The following is a 19,239-nucleotide window of genomic DNA, read 5'->3' on the forward strand; positions in this document are numbered from 1 at the left end:
CAATTCAATTCACTGGTAAATATTAATCCCAAAGCGAAATTAAATGTTGTTTTAACTCATATTATTCAGCATAACACACAGTGATTGTATTTGTGTTTATGTTTTTCACGAAGGTGCAGGAAAAGTTTTCCTACTGGGACAACAACAAAGTAATACTGATTCTGATAGTCCAACGTTTTGGTCAGCCTTGTTGTTTTTCCATTACGTTGAAACACAAAAATGCAGAAAACATTAAGATATGCACATCAGCCACTACATTAAAAACTAAGCTTTTAAATCAATTCAAGCCAAAAATAATTGAAGGTATTCACACTTTTGTAAGTTCTCTTAACAGAAAAAAACAAATCAAAACAAAAGCTATGTTGTTGTGATGTAATTATGTTCAGTGTAACCAGACTCCCATAAATGAGAAATACAACCTGGCAGTGATACAAAATGTGAGTACATGACCCCAGATTTTGGCTTAATATTTCCTGACAACGCTCTGTCACCTGAAACTTCAGTTCCTTGTCTTGTTTCTCAGAGAATCTTTTGCACCAACACAAAGTAGGTTAAGTTGTTATTTAAGAGTTATTGCAGAAAGCAAAATAACTCAGCTGTCAGTTTGAAAGACTCATAAAGACAGCAAATAGTGTGCAGTCATCTCTAATGGAAGAGTCTGCTTTCATTCCTCCTCATTAAAACATAACCTGAAGTAAAACAGTCTCCTGAGTTCTGGTGTTCAGAACTCAAACATATGCAAATAAGGTGTGAGTTTTCATCAAACAAAATGCAATAACATTTCAGTCACCAAGGGGTGAAGGGGCTCTGGTGTAGGCATCCTTTGGAGGAGAAGCAGAGGAATGTGAAGCACTTTCAAACTATCTAAAGTTTAAAGATTTATTTATTTTATTCACCGGCTTCTCCGCCTAAACAGATTGTTTTCTTTTATAGTGCTTCTAAACAATGTTTTTTTATAGGTTGCTGCAGTTTTGGACGGTTTTTAACTAATGAAGATACAAACTGTGAATAAATACTAAATTCTTAACATTCAGTTCCAGTGGTTCTGACACGCCCATTTTGGTTCTGAAAGATGGCAGATCAAAGTTGGGTCTAAACTTTTCCCCTCATATTTCTTTTTACCTGTCAGATTAATGAACGGACTCGGGTCAAAATGAAGCCATAAAACCCATTTTCCTTTTAATTCTGAGAGTCTGATAAACTCACCCAAATATTTTCAATATTCATTCCCTCATTAAAGAACATCTTAATATTCTGTAGTGATAGACTAGAACTAGTTCTGCATCTTTATAATCTAAATTTCATTTTGATTAAAAAGGAATGGCATATATTAGGTTAATATTTACTATTAATTCTGACCGTCAGTTCCTCTATAATTTCAGTAACACTTTATTTGACGGGTTGTGAATAAGACTGTCCTGACACTGTCATAAGCATGTCATAACACCTGTCATGAACATGAGTAAGTTTTCATGAATATTTATGACTGTTGTTGTAAAGTGTCATTCGGTAAATCATGACACTTTTAATACAAAGTTGACATTATTCAAATTGTCTTTGTTATGACAACTTGACATTAACCAAGACAAAAATGTCTTTGTTCTGCCATAATCTTTAACTGAAGTATTTATTTTAGTGTTTTGCTTAATTCAAATGTGATGATTATTGTTCAGTGAACAGGATGATACATTGTCCTTTTAATTTTCATAAGTTTTGAGACTGTTATTGGTTTATGAACCATAAAATATTATGTGGAGTACTCAGGCGGTCCTTGACTACAGGGCCTATAATAATGCACAGCTTAAAATACTAAATTCTCTGAGCCTAAATTATGACATTGAGAAAAGTTTATATTTGATTTTTGTTCATTAATTATTGATATAGAACTGTTAAGAGATACGTTTATATATACACTGCTATTTCTACAGGCTCAGATGTATTAATTTGAGCATTTATTGTATATCAGATAAAATGACAAAAGTAAATTTATTTTCAAACCAATAAATTATAATAAACATCTTATAATTGACAAACATATCTAATTGGAGTACCAGAAAACTCACAGAGATTAAAAAAAAAAAACACTGACAAACAGAAAGGAGCAATAAAAATAATATTTATTGAACATTTCTCACAGATTTGATAGTTTCACACTGGTAAATCACTATTGTGCTAACAGGGAGGTTGTTCCTAAGTAAACAAGTAAATGTCAGCTCTTGTCACAGCATAATTCATCCCTTAAGGTATTTCATATTTAGGGTGAAGTGGTCATGAAAGCCAAAGATATGTACATAACTGTGTTTCTGGTTGAGTTTGGTTCAGATAATGGACAACAGTTACATTTCTTTTTAAAGAAAATGCAGTGGTTTTGCTTTGATTCACCTTAAACATAAAATAACCCTCACAAAGAAAGACAGAAATATAAAATCAGCCCAAGCAGTGATAGGTCCCCAAAGTAGCAGACAAAGTCACTTAAATATAAAAAATAAAATAAAAATCACATTCGAAAATGTTTGTTTTGACTTATTTGGCCTCAATATTATACAAATTAACATTCAGTACAGAACTGAATATTGTCTAATGCATAAGTACAGCATAACTCAATAATTCAATGGCAACAGTTATTAAAGTGGTGTTACAGTAGATGGCGCTGTTCAAGAGCCACCAACAGAGGTGTTTATGTCAGCTGGTTTCTAGCCGCATACCTAGTGAAAAGAAGTCAAACACCAACATAAAATATGTATAAACTTGCTCTCAGGACATTTCTTTCCCTACAGCATCACTCCTTATCCACTGTATTTATATCGCTGTAAACTAATTCTGTAAACTGTTCATTAAAATCAAGAAACCTAATATTTAACTTGTGCCTCATTATTATCAGTCATCCCTGCATTGGTTTGGTGTGGAGGGCTTTAGGTCGTAGCTTAATCAACCCGAAAGCGATAAAAGCTTATATCCATCCTTTTCTGGATAAGTGGTCAATATATTTTTTTTATCTGACTTCATATAGCCACAAATTAAATCCGTACCGCGATGGTTCAGTACCAAAATATTTACCATTTTACCCTTATTTATAAACATAAATAAGTTTGGTATCTACAGTTTTAAACTGGTAAAACATTCCTTCAGTCGATGCAGTGAAGATTCATCTTTCAGAGAGAAACACTGATCACAATAACGTTTTTGTTTTTAACTCACTTGGAACATTTAGCTGCAAATCCTGTTTGTTTTAACACCATTAAATGCAGTCTCAGTTCCACATGCTGCCATACGAAATGTTCCCTTCAATAATAGTTCAGTAGGGGGGCAGAAGTTAGATCACAATACCTTCACATATTTTTGTTCACATTCATAAAGTGAAGCATTTTAAGATCTAAAATATTACTTCTGTTTTCTTATAAGTGAGAAAAGGAAAAGCATTTCAGTGTTTTACCTGCAGTTAACAGCGATCAGAGTAATGGGAGGTCAGACAATGAAGGTGGAAAATTTGTGTTGTATGCAAGTCAAGATCCAGCATGAGGACTCCAGCGTTTAACTGGTAAAATGAAATCACTAGAAAGTTTCAGAAGAACTGAGCACATGCTACCACATGCTCCGCACTTATTGCCAATATATACAAAACCTGGAGTCGAAGTCATCTTATATTACTGCAGCTCTTTAACCCCATCGCCTCTTGTGTCGTCATCCAGCTTATAGTTTACCCCATTTGTCACAGTTTCTTTGTGCTACTCTACACTGGGAGATTTCTGATTCCCGTCTACTGCAGATAAGACACTGACAACTTGTAAATATTTTACACATCCCCTTCTAAAACAAACAAGCTTCCATCATGGACACAGCTGAAAAGCAAAAAGCAAATATTCACTGATGAGCACACAACAAAAAACCTTTAGCAAGGGAATAGTGGTTTTCCATTTGGCTCAAATCAAACTGTAGAAAAATCCAGACTATCGCTAGAAAAAGGAAAAGATACCAACAAAAAAAACCCATCACTGGATTTGTTAAATTAAATTCACCATTACCTTTGAAGTTCACATACTTATTCCCAAAATTTTAACTGTCAGAGAAACATACTGCCGGACTGTTAAACAAGGTCTGTACGGAAACTTGTGTATCATATTATTATTAGCAAAAAGTCCTAAGAGTTCTAACTATTTAACAATTCAAAACCTTGCAGGCTAAACTACTTAAATCACCCATAACAGAAAACTGATTGTACCTATTTGTAAAATGACCAAACATTACTCTTGAAGGTCTATACTACGTGTATTATTATGTGTATGATACTATAAGATGAACATGCAATTCTCGAAACAGGAACAAATTTATCATTAGACTAAAATCCTGGAGAGAGAAAATAAGACTACTATGTTACTATTAAATAATAAAGATGGACTTCTATTCCTATTGGTCACAGATTCAGCTCAAAATGTCTTAATGCCCATTCATAAATTTTAGAACCAAAAAACTGGTTTGTCCGTTATGTAGTGCAGTCCTCTGCTTTACTACCTCCTGTTGAAGAGGTCTTTCTGTTTTCGTAGCTCCTCTAAGACCCGAGCCCTGAACTGGGTCCAGTCCTCGTCCAGGAACTGCTGGATGCCCAGAGCCTGATGGAGCTCTGCAGAGTGGCTGCGGAGGAAAGGGTTGTACTGCTTCTCCTCCCCGATAGTGGAGGGGCTCTGACAATGAAGTGCATGACAAAAACAATTCAGTCTCAGAAAGCTCCAATCACTTTGTTCTCTTTTTGGCAGAAAGGAAATGTATGCAGCAAAGGATTTCTGCAGCTGAAAATCAGCTCAGATTTACATTAGTGAATGTCTGACCCAATTCGAATACTGCTTTGTGTATTCATACATTTTTGCAGCTGAAATCTTTGGACCCCGAAGTGACTTATGTAGCTGAAGAATATGTATCCAGGGTATTAAAAATATTTCTGAACAATCATTACTTACCAGAATTCATTCAGCTTTGCTGTACCTCCTGGCAAAAGTATTCATAATGATTTTGTAAAGGCAGAGCCACAACATTCAGAATATTTTAAAAGGATTCCATTTGAAAAACCAATGCAAAGTCATAAATAATTATAAAAATGAGAGGAAAACAACACATAGTTTCCATTTTTCCCCCCCAAAATTTGTGCATCTGTAGTCAGTATCCTTTGGTACCCCTTAATTAAATCCAATACAATTCAGCAAATATGTGGAGGAATATGTCAAGGAAGCTGCTCAAAGGCTAAGATGAATAAAACTTAGTAATGGGTGATCTCTAAATGTGCAAAAGAGGTAGACACAAATCAAAATATTTGATGCAATGGAAGTGAAAATTGTGTTCCAAAATTACTTGATGCTGGAGAACCTGAAGTATGCAAATCTTTAAAAACTTGTACATAGTGGGCCATAAGTTCACATACATAGGAGAATATAACATGTATATTTCTTTTATATTTCCGATTCCCAAGAAGATGCATTTGACAAAAGAGCAAAGAACTGAAATTATACTGCTGGCTGGATCGGGAAGCAGTCTCATGGTTGCACGAAACTTTAACAGAAAACATGGAACGAGCATCAAACACGACACTGTAGCAAAACTTATTTGCAAGTTTCAGAAAACTGGAAATGTTGTAGATCAACCACAAAGTCCAAAACGTGCAGCGATTACACAGAGTCCCACAAAAATAAAAACGGTTGTCCAATATAAAATGTTTATTTTTTCTATGAATGGAAACTTATAGCCCATCTATGCTCAACTTTGTGTTTGTCTGTCACATAAGATTCCTCAAAAATGCATTTAAGTTTGCAGTTTTAAAGTGAGAAAAGCTATGAATACAGTTTGCATAACAGACATGCAGCTTCATGAAAATCGGCCACAAACAGAAAACATGAGCAGAGCCTGAATCTCATTAGGCTGCTTCAGTGTCAGAGTCCTGGCGTCGTTCGCACTGGTTCACCATCACACTGCCATGGCTTAGAGGACACACGGATACACTGGAGTCTATGCTAATCTTATTAGTAACACCTGGCCTTTCCCTTCCATGAAAAGCCAAAACGCCTGTCTGAAGTCAGATGCGACTTTCTTTTCCAAAAGAAATTCCCGAATCAGGAGCCAATAACACCTGGAACGGAATACGTTACCATAAAGCTGCTCTGTTTTGGGATTTGAAATGAGTGAACACTGGCCTCTGATGCCAGGAACCAGCTGTAAAATAGTAGGGATTTTATTTCATGAACAGGAAAATAATGGGCCAATTAGCTTTCACACAATGTCACATCTAATTAAATGTGTTCATGCTTTTCTCCAATAACAACTGTCCACTGTGTAAAAAATGTGATGTAGAAAATCTATCTATGCGCTGCCTCTTAAAATATTAGTACGCTTTTATATATTTTTTAATAAATTTCTGTAATATTCCAACCAAAAACAAAAAAATTTATTGAGCTCTTATTTTATAACGCAAAGTAGTGCACAACAAAAAGGATTATTTTAAACAGGCTTTTCTACATAAAAACATGAAAACTGTGGCATGCATTTGTCCTCAGCCTCCTTCTACTCTGATTTAGGGCTGGAACGATTCCTCGAATGATTCAGCTACCTCGATTATTAAAATTCCTCGAGGAAAATCTATCTGCCTTAAAGTTTGGTTAAATTATGCTTTATTATGTCGCACACCGCGTTCCGGCCGGATCATTGTTTGTGTTGGGCAGCGCTCTCACTTCCGCCTATGAGTCGTGTTCAGCGCTAACTGCATAGTGTCAAATTTTCCAGGTTTTTAGCGATTTTTAGGGGACCAATAAGCATTCTTAAATCGACTGGTGCGATGCTTGGAGTACGGCAGCATTTCCCCTCCCAGAAAGAGAGAGAGAGCTTTGAAAAAAAGAAAGAGAGAGAGATTTTTTTTCCCCGATTACTCGATTAATTGTAACAATAATCGATGGAGTATTCAAATAATAGAATATTCTTTTACAACAGATTTTCCCACAATAAAATTCAGCTGCTGATTGGATTTTTACTGGTAGCGCTCCATACAGATGTTTCCTTTTTGAGCCAATTTCCTGATCTGCGTCTGATTGGTTGAGGTGTTTTCATCCACCTTGCCCACATTAAAGAAAAATGAAGCAATATGAGATGCAGGTGATCAAATACACAAAAGTTCAAGAGGTATAAACACTTTTGCAACATGCTGTATTTTGGAAATGAAGGTTGACAAAACTCCGGGAGGTAAAAACTAATGGAAAAGCCTCTGCAGTCATGTTGTATTGATAAGAGGTAAAAAGCAATCTAAATTCCAGGTAAGACCTGAACTGAGAGCCTTTGCCCAGCTGCAGAGTGCATCACAGATGAAGCTCTACAGTAAGCCTGGAAGGTTAGGGAGGAGGGGTGTCGGGAGTGTGCAGACCAGGCTTTGACAGCATGTAAACTGTATGCAGCGATAAGCCTTGTTTCCCGGGTACAGGACAACACGAGTCCTTTCTGGGAAGGCGGGCTTGAGGAGCATAACAATGGTAAAATGTCATTCTCACCGAGCAAAGCTTCTGGCCTCGCTGCTGCAGCACCCACTGATATTTGTTTTCTCTGGCAGCGTTGTGTGGCTCGACCTCAGCAGCAAACAGCAGGTTGTCCTCTGCATACTCATGACCTGCGGGGTCGTCAAAGGACACGCGAAAAAAAAAAATTAATTGCATGTAAATGAGACTTAAAAGCTTTTAGCCGTCAGGGGATTGATGCTGGGCAGTAAGAGGAGAAAACGTAAAGTAAACAATCAGGAACCGGACATTTACAGAGCAGTGAAGAACTATTTCCAACTTTTAGATTTCTTGTGTTTTACTTTTTTACTGTCGCAGTTCAACGTTTCATTTAAAATGTGGTTATCAAATATCATTATTAAGGAATATGTGATAAAGTCCTAAACCTAAGAACAGGCTGTTCCCATGGTAACAGCAACTGCTATCGAGTGTTTGTCGTAACATGACTCGACTAAAAAGAAAAAAAGTACTTTAATCATATCATACTGTAAATGGTTTACTGTTAAAAACAGGACAAACTGTCTATAGTTTGCTTCACAAACACTTCTGAATGACAACATGAGGGAAATGAATGGATTAACTAAACAGTGTAACTTTAATCTGATCGTTTTTCGGCCAAGAATTCAACACTTTTCTAGACTTCTCAGTTCTTCATGTAATTTTAAGGATGGACAGAAGGAAACAAAGAAAAAACAAAGACAAGTAAAGAAGGTAGGAAGAACACAAGGAAGGACATAAGAAAAGAAGGAAAGACATGAGGAAGGAAGAATGGAAGGCCACAAGAGGTAAGAAAAAACATGAGAGGAAAGAAGGAAAAAAAGAAAGGACACAAGGAAGGGCAAAAAAGGAAGGAAATGAAAGAAGGCCATAAAGAAGGACAGAAAGGACAATAAAAGGAAATAAAGTATGGAAACAAATACATTTCTAAATATTTATCTAGACCTGAGAAAAGCTGAAATCAAGTTCAGCACATTTCCAAACAGTTTATGACTTTGTAAGAACTCTTGTTTCTATAGTTTACAACCTGAAGTTTGAAAAAAAAAAAGCTTTGCTGTCTGACAGTTGAAGCAGTTTACACACCTGGCCACAGTAAAGTATCATCACTTAAGGAACCCACTGTGTCCAGAGAGGAGAGCATTGTTGTGGGACTGCCCTCGAACATCCTCCCTGAAAACATTAAGTTCAAATCATCATGTTACAGTAAATGCATACAGAGTATTTATCAAAAAAAAATAACAGAAATGTCCTTTATTGTCCCTTAGAGGGAAAATTAACATGTACCAAAGCAAATGGACACTAAAGACAATTTTTCAACACCATAAGAAAAAAATACAGTACAGTTCAAAGAAATGTGCAAATGAGTAGGACAATCTGAAAATAAAAGATAACAAATTTGAACCCAATAGGTACAGCAAGTGGTACTGTTCAAAAATGACAATAAAGTATTAAGAAATATAAAATCAAAGCCTACCATTTGCATTTTTTCACTTTTATTTCAACAGCTGGCCTGTTTCCAGTTGACCTAAGTTGTTGTGAAATTGATGTTTTTCAGCATTGCACAATCTTCCCTGTTTTCCTTTGACCCATGTCCTTACTTGTTCAATACAAGTTGAGGAAATAATGATGAGTATCACCCAAAGACAAAAAGAAAACTAATAAAAGAGTATGCAGGTGAAAAAAACAGCTTTTTCCCCAAATAAATGATAGTTCAAAAGTTTTCTTATAACTTTATGCTAATGAAGACTTTACATCTAAATACAACATTGACTAACAATCTGGAATGTTTGATGCTGAAAAGATCTGTCCTGGTGTCATTTGGTCCAGTTAAAGTCTCAGTGCCGTTAACATTTGTACAGAAAACTGGTCGGTATGTAGAAAGCATGCAACGGTTGTTTTATGGATTTGGAGATCCAAAGAAGTCTCTCTTTGTTGCAGTTTTCCAGCAGTGAGCTTCAGAGGTTTACTTTACCTCCATTACCATCATGCTCACACTGTGTGAGAGCAAGATAAATGTGGGACAACTGGAACCTTGTTTGTCACAGTTCCACTTGTTGTTTTAAAGTTTTGAATTTTTGCTCTGACTCTAGATATAAACAAGTTTAGACAAGCAGCTACTTTTTGTAGCCAGCTTCTGACTTATAAAGACTAACACATGTCTTTTCCATTTCTGAAAGTGTCTAACAGAAATGTGTCGCATCATATTTATATCCCTGGGGAATGGCGTGCCATGGATTACAAGTTAAAAGTTTCAAGACACTCTGATGTAATTTAAGTATAAATTTAAAAAGAATTATTGGCTTGCAAGAGTTTTTCAAAACTTTACATTAATTTACGCAAAGAGAAGAAAAACAGAAAAATGAAACAAAGCAAGAAAGAAGCGAGGACACAAGTAGAGAAGAAAGGATTGAGGAACCCAAGGACTTGAAGAAGGTAGGAAGGAAGGCCTTGAGAAAGGATCTGAGGAAGGACAAAAGTAAATTAAGAAAAAAGGAAAAAAAAGACCACAAGGAAGAAAAGAAGGAAAGGAAAGAAGAACATAAGGGAGTGAGGAAAGAATTGGAGGAAAACAGCATTTATGCAATGAGATAGGAAATAAAGTCTGGAAAAACTATGTTTTTTATACTCATCTTTTTTACTACTTAAGCAGATCTAGAAAATAATAATTTTTTTTTTACTTTTCAGACTATATCACAGCCCTGCTGTAAGGAATTATTCAGGGTCAAAAGGTTTGTCAGAACAACTGCAAAGGAACTTGAACTCAAGCCAATGTGCCACTGAAATAAAATATCATAAAAGATGATAAAAAAAAATAAATGTTAAGGGTTTGAACATCTTTTAACAGAAACTAAACTAACAAGCATTTATCAAAAAAGATGTGCAACTGACCACATCCTGAGAGGAACACCAGATCCCCAGAGAAGAGGCTGGAGGGAGAACCGACTGCTTGGCCATCCAGGAGGTAGATCATGTGACCCACGGTGTGTCCAGGAGTGAACAGGGCCTTAAAGTGCAACCGACCCACATTTACTGTGTCTCTGTGTGAGAGTGGGCTGGGAAGAACAAACATAAATCAAACTGATGTCCACAAAACTAACGCTGATTACCATTAACGTAATTAGAAAAAAGTAAAAGCTAGAAAAAGAAAACAGGAAGTCATTCAGCACGACCTACGATTTAAAATAAACCCCCGAAAGACAAACAAGAACAGTTTATCGCTGCGTGATAATTTACTGTGAAGTCAGCTGCTGCTGCGAGCGCTGACGGAGGGAAAAAGACACGACTCATTACAGTAAAAGGCAAACTTTGAAAATCTGGTGTGCTGCCCGTGCAGGCTGGTACTTACTGTGTGAGGCCAGGAATGTTATCAGCTGCGCTTCCGTACACATGACAGGAGCTGTGAAGCCTTTTCAGACCTTTGTTTCCCCCGCTGTGGTCCCTGAAAACACAAGAGACGATAAAGACTTTTGGAAAACAGCCAGAACTGACACATCTGAAAAGTTATTTAATTTAGATTTATTTTGTTGCTGAAAATAAGCTAAATGTATATATATATATACTTAAACGTATGCTTGCCAAAATTACCAGATACTCACCAGTGCTTGTGGGTACATAATATAGCTTCTAACATTACTCCCTCTTCTTCAAGCACAGTCTGAAAAGTTATAAAGAAACAACATCAACAAAGTGTGCCATTTACATGTAAGCTAGGAGAACTAATAACAAATGCTTTTACTTTAGCATTTCATCACTGGACATTTTACCAGGAACCTGAAAAAGTATACTTCCCACATTTGTCGAGAATACAGCTGTCAAAACGCTTCTGCATTAACAAGAAATGACAGCTGACGTGTTCACCTGAACTGTTTGAGGGTCTGCAGGGTCTACAGCAACTGCAACACTGGAGGCTGTGTCAATAATAAGGTAGCTGTAGTTGTCAGACAGAACTGAGATGGGAATTATTTTTATACCTGTGGACAAACAAGAAGAAGACAGATCAGAATACACACAAAATCCATAAATCCATGGAAAATAAGATGACTTCCCTGCTGAAGTTTACAGAAGAATGTATACCAGCTGAACCTTTTACAACTTGTAAACACAAACATTTACAACATAATTCTGAAGAATACAACATTTTGTTTTTTCTACACCTTTACATTGTTCTTCAGGGTTTGTTATTCTGATGGAAGGTGAACCTTTTTTTTTTAAAGCATCACAGCAGGATGCTGCCATCATGTAGGTTCATGGTTATGTGCAGTTATGTGTAACTTTGCAGCCACTCATATATATATATATATATATATATATATATATATATATATATATATATATATATATATATATATGTGTGTGTGTGTGTGTGTGTGTGTGTGTGTGTCTGCAAAAAAAGCAGTTTAGCACAGGGATCTCTGCAATCTTTACAATTTGGCTATTTAAGCCCACAGTCAAGCTAAACAAAATTTGATTAGAGTCGCAAAGTTTTTTCAGAACCTTTAGAAAAACCTTAAAAAATTTATTATGATTTGATATCTACTAGAAAATTCAATTCGTGAGACTGTCATAGAAAAACAGAGTGACTTCAGTCAGAGGCTTCTTCAAATTTGTTGTAATACAGGCCGCTACAGGAGATTTTCCTACCCATAGCCATCACTACCCACAATAATTCTCTAATTAAATAAGTTACAGCAACATTTAATTTAAACTTAACCACAGACAAACACAAAAGAATGGATGCCTCTTCTTTTATGGAGATGTTGATATTTATCGAACATTATGTAACCACAAGCACATGATTTCCAACCAAATGGCAAGAAAAATAGATCTAAAAATATTAAGTTACTTTTAGTGTCTATGAAAATACTACTGTTATTATATCTACATATAAAAACACTTGCTGGTTATCATTTTTAGCCATTCAGGAAAGGTCCAGAAACTACTGGAAAGAATACAAATAGATGGAGCGCTTTTCAGATTTATGCTAGGAAAATAATTCATTTTATTTTATGTCAGTCTATCATATAAAATCCTAATAAAACATGCTGCAGTTGTGGTTGCACTGCTAGGAAAATGTGAATAATCCCTGAATGTGCATCGGTACCGTTGAGCTCCACAGGATGAGTTGTGGAATGGCCTGCAGGATGATTCTCCCTGGCTTTCCTCATTTGCCTCTTGTAGTACAAATAACCCAGCCTGGTCCTTGTGTAGAGTGTATACCTGGGAAAAAAAACACAATAACCCCAGCTTTTTTTTTTTTTTTATTGTTACCATGCTCAAAGATAAACAAGATATCCGTATGTTTTTTTTATTTTTATTTTAAACTTTAACAAGCAGTTGATTCATTAGCATGTAAACAACGTTTTCCCGAATCTAAAAGAAAAATGTAGGCTTGCTACCAACAGCCATCAAAACAACACATGTCGCTAAGCTACGCGGACAGAAAACCGATAACTGAAGTTGTACTAACGCGATTCGGAACAGCGGCTTCTCGGTTCGAGCCATTATCCTGTCCAGTAGCTTCCTGAACGTGGTGCGTCTGCACCGATAAAACAAACACAAGAAACAGAAGAAGGATGCAGCGGCCAACGATGTTACCGTCCAGTCAGGAAGCGCCATAGCCTGCTGTGCGTCGAACTCGACGTGATGACGTCAACGTTGATGGGACAGCGTGCCTTTGCGGAATTTATGAGTTTGGCTGTTTGATCAAAATAAAATAAGGCGGAGGAAATAAAACAACAAGAAATGCTCCTGTTCATACTTAGAAGCAATAATTCTTGTTTTTACAGTTAAAATAATGAAGAAAAAAAATGCATGTATATTTACATTAAACTATAGTTAAATTTACAATTTAAGAATAATTGTGTATTTCCTCTGTTTTTGAAGAAACATAAGAACTAGGGTTTTCTTTGCTTTTGTTACATTAAGTTACACGTCAATATGACAAAAATAATAATAACAAAACAAAACAAATTCACACCCATTATGTGAGTATGTTTAAACTTTTGCCCAGAACAGAACTATAATTATGGGGAAAAGAATAACAAGGAAAAAAGTTAAACTTGAGGTTCAAATTTTGTTCCTTTTTTCATGTTTGTCTTTACATTTCATTGCATTCTGATCAAGTAAACAATGTTGGTACCAGTGTGTGTACCAGTTGGCATGCTTTCTCTGAAACAGCAGTGTGAGTTTCAGTGAGTATATCCAGTTTCACATGTTCCAAGGATGACAGTCATTAAGCAGAGAGGACGGAGGGGCATTCTGCTCCCATCACAGGCTCAGGCCAAAAAAGGTAAGTTTCTATTTTTCACATTTATTCAGTTATATTCAGACTAAACTACGACACGCTGGGGAGTTTAATTAGAACCATGTTCTCAGGTTACCTGTTCTTTTTGTGATAATAATACTAGATTACTAGACTTTTAAAGTTAAGTCATCAACGTAAACCTTAGTTTAAACAATGTGGTTATATTACTGGCTATACGTATAATGCTATCCTGTCCTAAAAATTAAAACAGCTTGGCTGGAGTTACTTTAAAACTCAGCAGCAAGAATCCTGAAAATGGTGAAGGTAATCAGAAAGTGAGCTTTTGTGTTTTGGAATCAACATTAAAGTTTTTCTGTTAGGTTTTTTTTTTTTTACTCCCAATGTCCTCAAGTTATCTGGAAAGAAGGTTTTCTTAATAGCGCCGATAAGAACTAGAGTTCATCAATATCTTATTATTGCCCTCATCTTGGTTACAGCCTTCCTGGAGATCTGAGGTCATCTTAGTGTTAATGTTTTAAAAACAAACTAAAAACTTTTCTCTGTGATATTTGTTACATTAATTAATTTACTTAATTTTTTTGTTTAATTAAGTTTTATGTTCTTATCTATTTAATTTTATTTGGCTTGCTGTTATTTTGGCTTTATCACAAATATTTTCACTAAAATTAATTTTCAAATCACTGTAATTTTTTGAGTCATTTCTTCATATCACAGTTAAGTTTCCATTGTTTTGACCTGTCTAACAATAATAAAAAATAATTAATTTACTAAAGTAGACATTTTGAACTTTTTTTCTTATATCTGTTTTAACAGTTTCTACTCCACTTATTTGTATGAGAATTGCTCTACATCACAAGCACACAGTAATCATTACCTGAGTACTCAGAGTACTCTCTGTTCAGCATGTTACAGTCATTAGTGCATAAATGCATCTCATATAATTCTGTTAATTTTCTTTTTAAGGTGGTCCAGAGAAATGTCTTCCAAAACCGATTCTCCTCCATCCTATGAGGACACCCTGAAGGATCCTAAGTTGAATAATTACCCCTTCCAGACACAACATGGTGCCCCTCTTCCCCCTCCGCCGCCCTACAGCCCCAGTCCCGGCATGTGTCCAGGCCCCGGCTTCCCCTCGGCTGCCATGCCCATCCCCACTCTGTCAGCAGGACTGTCTGCGTCCAGCCCAGGTTCCCAGGAGCTTACACAGACTTTCATCACTCACTTCTGTTGAATTCAGATTAACTTCTGAAGCTTAAATTGCCTTTTTTTGCAATTCTCAATTCTGCAGGAGAAATGGATGACTTTTTCAGCACCCAGTGGGAAAGCACGTCCATTCGACACGCCTTCATCAGAAAAGTAAGGACTTTCTTTTATTCTCTTCGCCAAAGTCAGGGACTCAAACTGTTCCTCTGTTGTTCAGTGTGCCAGTAATCACTCTGTTAATCTAACCTCCATGTCCGTGGACAGGTTTACTTGATTTTGACTGTGCAGCTTGCGTTCACCTTTGCAGTCGTTGGTGTCTTTACATTTGTGTAAGTCTCCCTGTTCAGTCCAATAGAATGCCACTTCTATCTGTTTAGTGCGGCTGAATAAAAGAAAGCATTGCTGCGCTCTCTGGTGACCCTGTTGTCTGTGGTTTCACAGTGACCCAGTGAAGATGTTTGTCACCCAATACCCAGCAATCTACTGGGCTTCTTTGTGAGTTTACTTTCCATCAATAGTAACTAAACTTTTAACAAAAATGTCTAATTTTATTGTAAAAAAAAAAAGAAACTTTTATAACATTTGACGGTCAGCCAAGCAGAACCACATTCCTGATTTATTTCTCCATAGTGCTGTTTTCTTTTTGGTGTATTGCATTCTCATCTGCTGCAAAGAGCCAAGGTAAAGCAAGGATCATTTCCAAATAATCAGAAATTATTACGTGTTTTTAAAGACATCGCATTATTTTCCTTCATTTTCTGTGTAGGAGGCGTTTTCCACTGAATCTGGTTCTGCTGGGAATATTTGTAAGTATTTATCCCGAATCTGAAGCCAAACCCTGGGTGAGGAGTTAGGGCTTGAGCCAAAGACTGGCAGCAAGTAAAGATGAAAGAATAAAACAGGCTCTTAATTAACAGAAAACATCTTGTCGGGTTTTATCTTGCAGACTGTTGCCCTGTCTTATATGGCTGGAACAGTTTCAAGGTTTGTTTTTGAACACCTGAATTCACTGCACAAGTCTTTTCTTTACATTCTGTCAGGTTATAGACACAAACTTCAATGTGTTTTATTCAAAAAAAGATCAACACAAAGTAGAAGAAGTAAAAATCTTGGAACTGTGCTGCACCATGCATCTGCATTCAGTTTTTCTCAATCAGCACTTTGGAGGAACCACTTTTTATTTCTTTTTTTTGGCAATTACCATTCTTTGGGTGTATGCTATGCCAGCTTCGCACCAGAAGGTTTGCCAAATGTTGTTTTAAAAATTACTCAAGCTCAGTCAGATTGAATGGAGAGCATCTGTCAATAGCAGTTCCCAATGATTCCCTTTTGCTTTAGCCCATTTTAACACATGGATTTATGTGCTGATCTAAATTATTCTGTTGTTGGTCCGGTTGGATCCTCCCAACCATGTCTGGGGTTGTTCCAGGATTGTCTTGAATTTATCTCCCTCCATCAACTGTGATTAGCTTTTTCAGTCTGAAAAGCATGCCCACATCATCATTCTGCCACTACCATGTTTCACAGTAATGTTGGTTCAGGGTGATGCAGTGTTTTGCATGTATGTTGAGAAGTTTCAGTTTCATTGGTTCCACTGGATTTTAGCTGAAGGTTTCAAAGCAAAGGAGATTTCTATTTGTAATAAAATTGGAAAGCAAATAATAATCTTCCGTTTTCTGTCACATAGAATCCAAATAAAATGCCCTGAAGTTTGTGGTTGAAACATGGCAAAATGTTATTCTATTTAAATCTGTATATTCTTGTTTTTCCAGCTATTATGAAACCAAAGCAGTGATAATCGCCATGGGAATAACAGGAGTAGTGTGCATAGCCGTGACAGTCTTCTGCTTCCAGACGAAGGTATCTGAAAATGGTTTTTCTGCTGCAGCTCATCAGCCTGTGGCTTGTCAGAGGATGTCTTTGTTGTCAGTGTAAAAGAACTCCTTTGTCTCACATTACAATGGGGCACTGAGCTCCTTTAAATATTTATAATATTGATGTGAATCCCATCTGATGCAACTCCAGATACGTAAGTTACATGTTTTGGCCAGTACATGGCACATCCAGCCAACTTTTTTTTAATTTTTATTGCAACTTCACTCAGAAACCTAAAAAGAAAAGAAAAAAATGTATTTTCTCTGCTCCTTTATGTGTGGCTTGAAGCGAGTTCTGGCTCCCTTTCATCCTTTTAATGACTTGTTTCTAATCATAGGTGGACTTCACCTCCTGCGGGGGATTTCTCTGCATAGCTGCTGTTTTGCTCATGATCATTGGGATTGTTACATCCATCGTGCTCTCCTTCCAATACGTGAGAACTCTTTGGTCAAGTCCTTTAATATATTCTTGCTTCTCTGTGTGAGCTTCAGCAGCACCTCAAAAGGGGTGTACATGTGTGACCAATTTTCTCACTTGGAGCCTTTTTTATGTCACCCAACAGGTCCCCTGGCTGCACATGCTCTATGCTGCAATCGGAGCCATCGTTTACACTCTGGTGAGTGAACGCTGACATAATTTCAAATCATTTCAGCTTTGTGTTCCTATATTCAGTAACAAAAGGTAAATTGGTTTCAAGCTATATTGAGAAGAGGTAAATAGCATGTTTGTTGTTGTTTTTATAGGAATTGCAGCACAGTGCAACTCTATGTTTATGCAATGTTTCATTTCCAAATAACCAGAATTTCTCACAGTATCAATGCTTATTGATGAAATTGGTGAACAGTGTTTAGAACTGTGCTTGAAAAGGATTTATGACTTGTGAAGTGTAAAGTTTAATATACTGGGATTCTGTGGGATAAAACAGCACAAAGTAGCAAAAGCTAAAATGTAAGTAAAGGGAATAATTTTTTTAAATGTTCTTACTTTGTAGAACCGCCTTTTCCAGACGTCTTTGGAAACAGTGTACAAAGTGTATCTTAAGTGTATGTTCCCCTCTGACAACGTTTAACCGTTTTCTCCTTCTACTTTTCACCAAATCTCTATGACTAGTACATTCCTAATGACAAACCCTGACACTTTGTCGGAGGTTTAGTTCCTCCAGCTAAGAGGCGTTTACTTCGGGACAAATTGTGACAAACCCACTGGACTGATTGACAGGTGGCGTCAGGTCAATTGCTGTTACTCATCTTTCAGGTTATGTCCCTTCCAGTTTTGCCCATTCTTCTTTGTAAAATACCTCAAACTCGGTGAGACTGGATGGACAGTGTCTGTGAAGAGTAAATTTTACATTCTATCAGAAATTTTCTGTTAAGTTTTGCTCTGGACTTTATCTGAGACATTCTAACACCAGGATATCTAAACTGTTTCATTGTAGTTCTGTCTGTTTAGGGTCGTCATCATGCCAATGCGTCATCTATTTCGCAGCATCCAACAGGGTTTTCTCTAGGATTTTCCTGTATTTAGCACCATCCATTCTCTGTCCATTTTTGAAGAAAAGCAAAGCTATTGTGCTTAGAGTGAACCAGTTTTGCAGTCTACCTAAGTGCTTGTCTCTGAAATGTTCAAAGCTAACCCTGCTTTAAATTTCTCCACAACTAAATGCCTGATCTGCCTGCTGTTTCTTGATCTTCTTGTTCATTAAGGTTCCGTAAAACATGAGACTGAAAAAACGTGTTAACACTAAAACGTTTCAGATTCTTCATGTGAACCATGTTTTCTGCTCTTTTCTTAGTTTTTAGTCTACAACACTCAGCTCCTCATCGGGAATCGGGAGCTGGCCATCAGCCCAGAGGAGTACATCTACGGAGCGCTCTCTCTCTACATTGATATTGTTCAAATCTTCCTCTTCATCCTGCAAGTCAGCGGAGCGGCAACCGAGTAAAGCAATCACCCAGCAACATTTTATCAGTAAATCCTGAATGTACAGAGTATTTTGGGGAGCAACGTCACATGTATGCATGTGCACCAATCAAAAAAATACTTTGTGTAAAACTTATTCACCATTATGTAAACTTTATTATAGTTTTATTTATGTTTGTAACACTGAAGCACTTTGATGCTCTCTTTGGAGCAGGAATGGAAATCGGAGGCCTTAGCCAAGTATGAGTGAAGAAAGACACTTATTTATGATGTAATATTTATGTACATAAAGCAAACATGTATCTGAATTATTAATCCTTTCAAACCTAATTATTATTTTGGTAATTTATGTCCTTTCAGCTCCCAGCAAGAAACAACAACATTTTTTTTTATTAGCCATTTTTATTTCTCATTAATTCCTTATAAAACACATTTAGTTACAGGCAAACTGTTGAAAAC

The 19,239-nt window shown here is 36.5% G+C and overlaps 2 protein-coding genes across 3 annotated transcripts; one reads left to right on the forward strand and one right to left on the reverse strand.

Moving 5' to 3' along the window:
* Window positions 1-2,096: 2,096 nt before the first annotated feature.
* pnkd (PNKD metallo-beta-lactamase domain containing) lies at window positions 2,097-13,162 on the reverse strand. Its single transcript, XM_032566920.1, has 9 exons — window positions 12,985-13,162; window positions 12,619-12,734; window positions 11,376-11,488; window positions 11,114-11,172; window positions 10,864-10,956; window positions 10,407-10,570; window positions 8,601-8,687; window positions 7,518-7,633; window positions 2,097-4,679 (listed from the first exon to the last, which is right to left on the reverse strand). Exons 1-9 carry the CDS (start codon window positions 13,131-13,133, stop codon window positions 4,506-4,508), a joined length of 1,071 nt encoding a protein of 356 aa, XP_032422811.1. The 5' UTR covers window positions 13,134-13,162; the 3' UTR covers window positions 2,097-4,505.
* Window positions 13,163-13,357: 195 nt separating this feature from the next.
* LOC116722716 (protein lifeguard 3-like) lies at window positions 13,358-19,160 on the forward strand. Of its 2 annotated transcripts, XM_032566922.1 has the most exons (12): window positions 13,358-13,806; window positions 14,746-14,969; window positions 15,071-15,138; window positions 15,250-15,314; window positions 15,427-15,480; window positions 15,616-15,666; window positions 15,752-15,791; window positions 15,932-15,969; window positions 16,758-16,845; window positions 17,198-17,293; window positions 17,423-17,476; window positions 18,653-19,160. In XM_032566922.1, the coding sequence occupies exons 2-12, from the start codon at window positions 14,759-14,761 to the stop codon at window positions 18,800-18,802; spliced, it is 915 nt and encodes a 304-aa protein (XP_032422813.1). In that variant the 5' UTR covers window positions 13,358-13,806; window positions 14,746-14,758; the 3' UTR covers window positions 18,803-19,160. The 2 variants fall into 2 exon arrangements, with proteins under 2 accessions (XP_032422813.1, XP_032422814.1); XM_032566923.1 differs by lacking the exon at window positions 13,358-13,806 and having other exon boundaries at window positions 14,626-14,969.
* Window positions 19,161-19,239: the final 79 nt, after the last annotated feature.

Source organism: Xiphophorus hellerii, chromosome 7 (assembly GCF_003331165.1).
Source record: "Xiphophorus hellerii strain 12219 chromosome 7, Xiphophorus_hellerii-4.1, whole genome shotgun sequence".
Taxonomy (NCBI): domain Eukaryota; kingdom Metazoa; phylum Chordata; class Actinopteri; order Cyprinodontiformes; family Poeciliidae; genus Xiphophorus; species Xiphophorus hellerii.